The 7,983-nt window shown below is 45.6% G+C and overlaps 1 protein-coding gene across 2 annotated transcripts in view; it reads right to left on the bottom strand.

The window, feature by feature from the left end:
- Nucleotides 1-1,002: 1,002 nt before the first annotated feature.
- Nucleotides 1,003-7,983, bottom strand: part of SLC52A3 (solute carrier family 52 member 3) — a 75,360-nt gene continuing 68,379 nt past the window's right edge. For both annotated transcript variants that reach the window (XM_077253044.1, XM_077253043.1), the window contains exon 4: nucleotides 1,003-4,833. In XM_077253044.1, coding sequence (XP_077109159.1) covers nucleotides 4,621-4,833 — 213 coding nt within the window. In that variant the 3' untranslated portion in view covers nucleotides 1,003-4,620. The remainder of the gene's footprint in view (nucleotides 4,834-7,983) is intronic.

The following is a 7,983-nucleotide window of genomic DNA, read 5'->3' as shown; positions in this document are numbered from 1 at the left end:
TGGGCTGCTGCTGACACTGTAGATTTTTGTTTTGTTTGATCATTATACAGTGATGTAGGGCTGCAGGCGCCGAACTTGGGCTTCGTGAGTTGTGATTATTGTGGTGTGTGCTGCTGTATATATTGTATATAGGGATATAGATTTGGGTGTAGGTGTTAGGTTGGGTGGTGGGAAAGGGGGGGAGGTGGGTTTATCTTGTGGGACTATGGGACACTGGGTTGTTTGGGGGAAAACTGGCACTGCCTGATCTGGCCTATGGACGTTGGACATGGACTGAGGCATGAGATGCAGGACCAGCTCTCAGGTCAGTGCGGGGGGTTGGGAATGGAGGATAGCTTAGTATTGTATATATTTGTGGTTATTTTATTTAAAACTAAAAAAAAAAAAAAGTTCATGTATATATTTTGTTTGCCATTGTTTATTTTATTTGGTGACCGGACCAGAAGGTCAAAGTAGTTATTGTTCTGTATATACTGTATAATATGTGTGAGAGGAGAGAATGAGCGGCTTGACCAGCGTTCAGTATACTGATTATTTTCTGGCTACATTTTTTTGTTATGGTTTCCGCTATTATTATTGTTACGTTTTTCATTTTTATAATAAAAGATCTACAGGATGTAACTCAGGATCAGTACAGGATAAGTAATGTATGTACACAGTGACTCCACCATCAGAATAGTGAGAGCAGCTCTGGAGTATTATGCAGGATGTAACTCAGGATCAGTACAGGATAAGTAATGTAATGTATGTACACAGTGACTCCACCAGCAGAATAGTGAGTGCAGCTCTGGAATATAATACAGGATGTAACTCAAGATCAGTACAGGATATGTAATGTAATGTATGTACGCAGTGACTCCACCAGCAGAATAGTGAGTGCAGCTCTGGAGTATAATACAGGATGTAACTCAGGATCAGTACAGGATAAGTAATGTAATGTATGTACACAGTGACTCCACCAGCAGAATAGTGAGTGCAGCTCTAAGTATAATACAAGACGTAACTCAGGATCAGTACAGGATAAGTTATGTAATGTATGTGGAGCGACCCCATGGGGCCGTGGGGTACTCGGTACCAGGTCCTGCGGTTCACAGGGGGATGTCACGGTGGCTGACCCGGTCCGTGGCCCTAGGACGTCTGTGTAAAAGAGAAAGGTCTTTAAAGGGATAAAGTTTGTGTTGTGACGCCACCTGTGGTATTCGGTCAGGATGACCGACGCTGCTTTAAGGGGTCCGCTGGGGTGATGTTATGGCAGCTAGATGGTATACCTTCCCACAGGTGAAGTATGTCCCCAGGGCTTCCCGGTGTGTAGATGGTGAATGATGAGAGGGGCAGAGAAGAACGAGGACACAAGGTTGCAGTGTCTTTACCTTTACTGAAGACTTCAGCATCCACAGTCCAGGGAACCAGATCACAGGGAAGGCAGAGTCCGGCCGGTTTGGAGGCAAGTCCAGAGTTCCCTTGTCCAGGTGGAAATCAGTAGCCTTCCCTTGCGCTGCGGTGGTGTAGTTCCTTACTGCCTAAGGCTTCACATAAGGTCCTCACAAATGTAATGTCTCTCTCTCTGTCCCCCATATAGGATAGGACAAACCCGTTTGACTGGTGGCTTGAGGCTGTTTATAGGGACTCTAGCATGCCCCGGCCTCCAAAGGTTGCCACCGTGCCTCCTGGGTGTAGGGGCGGACAGGTAACTTGCAATTAGCTGTCCTGCCGGTCTCTGGAGCAAAGCATAAAGGTCCTTGCTCCCTCGGTGTTCCGGCTACCGGGATTCTGCGGCTCAGAAAGAGGCAGCCTGTGTAGGGCTGGTCCCCTTCTGGTATCCTTTCCTTTGCTATGACTTCCTTCATGCTCGCTGCAATACAATTCTGCCTTCTGAATGTCTCTTTCTGGGAGCTGCAGCTCTGAGGGCATGCACAGCTTCTTTGGACCCTCTGTCCACCTCAGACTACTGTCTGGAACGTTCAAACTTTCCCTACAGACTACCAGTTATATATATATGGGGAGTGACCTAATGAATAGGGTCAGGAGCTCCCCCTGGTGGTCTGGAGTGTGAAATGTGTTGCATGTTTGTGATATCTGGATGCAGTTATCCTTCTTTGCCTCCAAACGTAATATCACTCTCCCCGAGAGGAAAGCAATACCACTGCAACGACCAGGACCCTGGGGCGCCGCACTTGTATGGAGCGCCCACCTGGGCCATGGGGATACTCGGTACCGGGCCGGTTCTTAAAGGGATGTGTCACGGCAGCAGTGACCCCGTCCGTGGCCCTGGGCATCCAATAAAAGAGTGATGATGAAAAGGGGAATAAAGTTTATGGGAAAAGGGGAATGGTTTGTGACGCCACCTGTGGTATTCGGCAAATAGGAGATGTTAGCCGATGCTGCATGAAGAGACCGCTAGGGCTGATGGTAATGCAGCAGTGTTGTTACAGCTCTTCACAGGTAGAGCTACACCCCAGGGCAGTGATGGTGTTAAAGGTGATGATGGTGGTGGTAGTGAAGGGCAGGTGACGGAGTAATAATTCACAGGACACAGCAGGGTGCAGTTTCCACACGTTTACTCACAGTTCTTAGTTGTAGTCCCCAGCCGGAGTGCTGTGACTTCCGGGTCTGTGGTCCAGCCAGCTCTCAAGTAAATTGGGTGCACCTCTGTGAACCCCCTTTCTATGTTCCTTTCCTGGCCGTCTTGCTGCGTTGGCTCTCACCCTTCTGACCTGCGCCTTCATACACAGTGTCCCAATCCAGCAGCCTCAGATCTTGTTGGGCGACACTCTCTGTTGGTCCCCTGGATCCTATGTGGCAGCCTTTTCAGCAAATGTGTTGGATGTGGCTGCAGCACATGCAGATGCTACAGCCTCTGGCTGGCTAGCTGAGTCTTGTAGTCCTCCACTAGTCTTGGGGGCCGGTTCCCCACTGCGACCTAGTCCCTCCACCTGGCAATGGTCAGCGTGGATGCGGGCCCCACGGGTGGATTGCTCACTACCCGTGCTCCTAGGACCCCTTCTTTCCTTCTGGAGCTTCTCTCTTCAGCTTTTTCTCTCTCTAGCTCCCTCTGACAGGGAGCTTCTCTCTGCATGTCTCACTCCATTCAGCTCCTCTCACAATCTCTCTTCTGCTTGTCTCGAACGTCTGCTAAGCTCCACTTCCCTCAAAATCTGACTAACTTTCCCTCCTAATTAGCCCCTTCACTAACTACTGGCTCCACCCACACACTCTTCCTAGTTACCCTCTCCAGACTGGGATGAGGCCATCCTCCCTTAGGGTACACCCAGGTGCCCTGATTGGAGTGTTGTGGTGTTGGATGCTGGTGAGGAGTCCTGGTTATCCCCCCCTCCTTACCTGAGAGCGGAGTCCCAAACCTCTGGATGAGGTGCACTACCTCTGTGGCGACAAGACGTCAGGGGCGCCACATGTACACAGTGACTGCACCAGTAGAATAGTGAGTGCAGCTCTGGAGTATAATACAGGATGTAACTCAGGATCAGTACAGGATAAGTAATGTAATGTATGTACACAGTGACTCCACCAGCAGAATAGTGAGTGCAGCTCTGGAGTATAATACAGGATGTAACTCAGGATCAGTAATGTAATGTATGTACACAGTGACTCCACCAGAAGAATAGTGAGTGCAGCTCTGGAGTATAATACAGGATGTAACTCAGGATCAGTAATGTAATGTATGTACACAGTGATTCCATCAGCAGAATAGTGAGTGCAGCTCTGGAGTATAATACAAGATGTGGGTCAGGATCAATGAGGCTGGTTTCACATTTGTGGTTGTGTCCGCGGCGTTTCTGACGCATACATCCGCATGCGTCTTGATTTCCTATCTTTAACATTGTAGATGCAGGTACATGCGCTCGCCCGCGTTTGCTTACGCATGCGTTTTTTCGTGGTGTGCGGTTAACGCACCATGTTGGAATTTTCGAGGCAGCAACTTTCCATCAAATATGCGCATGCGGATGAGTGCGTTAAAAAAACACATTACTGTCTATGGCAACGCATGCGTACGCATGTCTTTGCGTACGCATGCATTCGATGCGCTTGCGTACTTTGGACTGTGCATGTCCAGGAACTAATTTAGACACGCCCTCCTGAAAGTAATAAAACGCATGTGCATAAAAAGCGCAAATGCATGTAAAAGCGCATGCAAACGCTGCGTTTTTTCTGTCATGCGTAAGCTTATGCAGATAAAAAGCCCTGCGTTAGCATGCGTTTGCATGTGTTTGTGCATGCATTTGCGGTTGCGGATGATACACTGTGCACATAGATGCAAATGTGAAACTAGCCTAATAGAAGATTATTGAGTGCAGCTATTGGATATGATTCTATATGTACAGCGCTGGCATGTGTTGCATATTTTTGAAATGTGGAAGAAATTCGAGTTCTATATAATTATTATAGAAGAGTTAATAGGAAATCTCTGATTATATAACTATTTCTACTGTTCCATTTCTGTAATCCCACAGACCTGAGGAATTTCATAACAACAAAGATTAGGAAGGTCTGGAAAAACAATCATGAAATCACCCCCGTTGCCCATACATTTATGCTTCGCCTTTCCATGTAGGCCTAGGCATATATTTAGTATTCTTCTCTCCTCGTCCCTTCTATGGAGACTTATCTAAGACAGTTCATATTGCAGAGATCAGCTGATCTGAAGAAACTGTACACATTGACCAAAGGGAACATGACAAGAGCCCCAATCATAGATCCCAGTTGCACCACCGCACCACACCACACGAGGGCGCTGTGACTTCGGCTGCGGAGAATGACTCCAATCATCACTTTTACGTAACTCAGTGTCCCAATAAAGAGGATCCAGGAGATCACCTGAAAAGACAGATTCAAAAAGTCATTATAGAGGGGGGGGGGGAATGGGGGCTATTAAAGGTGCAATGATTCCTACTTGGGGTTATGTTGTGTGTTCTGCAAATAAAGTAACAGATCTAATTATGAGCTGACAGAACAAATATACGGTAACTTTTTATGTAGTCATAAATGCTAGTAGATTGCATTGTGGTGTTACATGTTCAATGTTAGCGGAAAAAGACTGAACTATCTTTCAAAGTTCTTCCATAACATCATCCGCGGTGTCCGTGCGGAGGTGCAGTTGCTGATTGAGTTCAGCGCTGTCAAATCTGCAACACGTGACCGCTGCAGCCAATCACTCGGTTCCGCAGTGATGACAAAATAGATGGCACCAGAGAGCGGAGGCTCGTAATGTAGATGGGACATCATTGGTACAGCCCTTTAAATTAAGACTGTTGCCAGTGGAGAGACGGCACTGCAGAGGAGTATTGATTATTGGGTTATTTTTGCATCATTTTCTATTTGATCTGGAATTGGACAGCCTCTTTAAACGTTATGCTTTGCCTTAAGGGAGTCGAATACGGTTTGAAAATCATGGCTGCTTTCTTTGATAAACAGCGCCATTGGGTTGTGTCTGGTATCGAAATTCAGCCCCATTGAAGTGAATGAGGTGGCGCAGCTTATAAAAGAAAGCAGACATGTTTTTTTTTTTAGTCCCAAACAACCTCTACAAGCTGAAAATACACATTAGATGTATATTAAACAATACAAGTCTCCTAGGGTCGGACAATCATAATGTGTATAAGCCTCTAGACTTCCACCCACCCAAATGTTTTCTTTCTCAAGTCGTATATCATATATATATATATATATACAGTGGGGCAAAAAAGTATTTAGTCAGTCAGCAATAGTGCAAGTTCCACCACTTAAAAAGATGAGAGGCGTCTGTAATTTACATCATAGGTAGACCTCAACTATGGGAGACAAACTGAGAAAAAAAAATCCAGAAAATCACATTGTCTGTTTTTTTAACATTTTATTTGCATATTATGGTGGAAAATAAGTATTTGGTCAGAAACAAACAATCAAGATTTCTGGCTCTCACAGACATGTAACTTCTTCTTTAAGAGTCTCCTCTTTCCTCCCCTCATTACCTGTAGTAATGGCACCTGTTTAAACTTGTTATCAGTATAAAAAGACACCTGTGCACACCCTCAAACAGTCTGACTCCAAACTCCACTATGGTGAAGACCAAAGAGCTGTCAAAGGACACCAGAAACAAAATTGTAGCCCTGCACCAGGCTGGGAAGACTGAATCTGCAATAGCCAACCAGCTTGGAGTGAAGAAATCAACAGTGGGAGCAATAATTAGAAAATGGAAGACATACAAGACCACTGATAATCTCCCTCGATCTGGGGCTCCACGCAAAATCCCACCCCGTGGGGTCAGAATGATCACAAGAACGGTGAGCAAAAATCCCAGAACCACGCGGGGGGACCTAGTGAATGAACTGCAGAGAGCTGGGACCAATGTAACAAGGCCTACCATAAGTAACACACAGGGCCGGACTGGGACTAAAATTCAGCCCTGGCATTTGAAGTTACACAGGCCCACTTGTCACATGGTGACTGTATAATATCTTTGTACACTTGTAGGCAGGGCCGGTTTTAGGCAAAGTGGGGCCCTAGGCAAAGTTTAAAATGGGTCCCCAAATGCTAACATATTGCACATCACACAGAAGCCTTTCTGTTGTATTTACGTGCGCTGAGTTCAGGCCGCTAAACGAGTTTGATCGACAATACTGAAGTTGTTCAACGCTTGTTTCCCGGCCTCTTTCCACCAGCTGAGGAATAATGATGAGACAGAACGATCACTAATAGATCACCATACAGTATCATGTTTTCAGCAGCACATCTACAGTTTACACTGGCAATGTGCTGCTGACAACAAGGCTTTTTGTTCCAGCAAAAACAATCCGAATATGCAGCATTTTACTTGTTTAGTAAAATACACCCCATAGTCCTCCATATATTATAATGTGCTCCATAGTCCTCCATATAGTATAATACACTCCCTATAGTCCTCCATATATTAAAATACACTGCTCAGTCCTCCACATAGTATAATACACTCCTCATAGTCCTCCATATAGCATAATACAATCCTCATAGTCCTCCATATAGCATAATACAATCCTCATAGTGCTCCATATAGTATAATGCACCGCCACAGTCATCCATGTAGTACAATTCACTTCCCATAGTATAATGCACCCCATAGTTCTTCATATAGTATAACGTATTCCCCATAGTCCTCGATACAGTATAATGCAGCCCACATATAGTATAATGCAGCCACCCCAGAGTATAATGCAGCCACCCCAGAGTATAATGCAGCCACCCCAGAGTATAATGCAGCCACCCCACAGAGTATAATGCAGCCACCCCAGAGTATGTAACCCCCATAGAATATAATACAGCCCACCTCCCCATAATATATAATGTAGCCCCCCATAGAATATAATGCAGCCCCCCATAGTATATAACGCAGCCTCCCCCATAGAATATAATATACCCCCACAATAGTATATAACACAGCCACATAGTACATAACATGGCCTCCCCCATAGAATATAATATACTCCCCATAGTATATAGCAAAGCCCGCATATTATATAGCACAAACCGCATAGTATACAGCACAGCCTGCATACTATAGCACAGCTCGCGTAGTAGATAACACAGCCCACACAGCAGTATTCAGCACAGACCACACAGTAGTATACAGCACAGACCACACAGTAGTATACAGCACAGCCCATGTAGAAGTATACAGCACAGTCCACACAGTAGTATACAGCACAGCCCACAGAGTAATATATACAGCACAGCCCACAAAGTAATATATACAGCACAGCCCACAAAGTAATATATACAGCACAGCCCACAGAGAACTATATACAGCACAGCCCACAGAGAACTATATACAGCACAGCTCACAGAGAACTATATAAAGCACAGCCCAGAGTACTATATACAGCACAGCCCAGAGTACTATATAAAGCACAGCCCAGAGAGTACTATATACAGCACAGCCCAGAGAGTACTATATACAGCACAGCCCACAGAGTACTATATACAGCACAGCCCACAGAGTACTATATACAGCAC

This window comes from Ranitomeya variabilis, chromosome 4 (genome assembly GCF_051348905.1).
Source record: "Ranitomeya variabilis isolate aRanVar5 chromosome 4, aRanVar5.hap1, whole genome shotgun sequence".
Classification (NCBI taxonomy): Eukaryota; Metazoa; Chordata; class Amphibia; order Anura; family Dendrobatidae; genus Ranitomeya; species Ranitomeya variabilis.
Note: the sequence above shows the minus strand (reverse complement) of the source record. Positions and strands in the feature narration are given on the sequence as shown.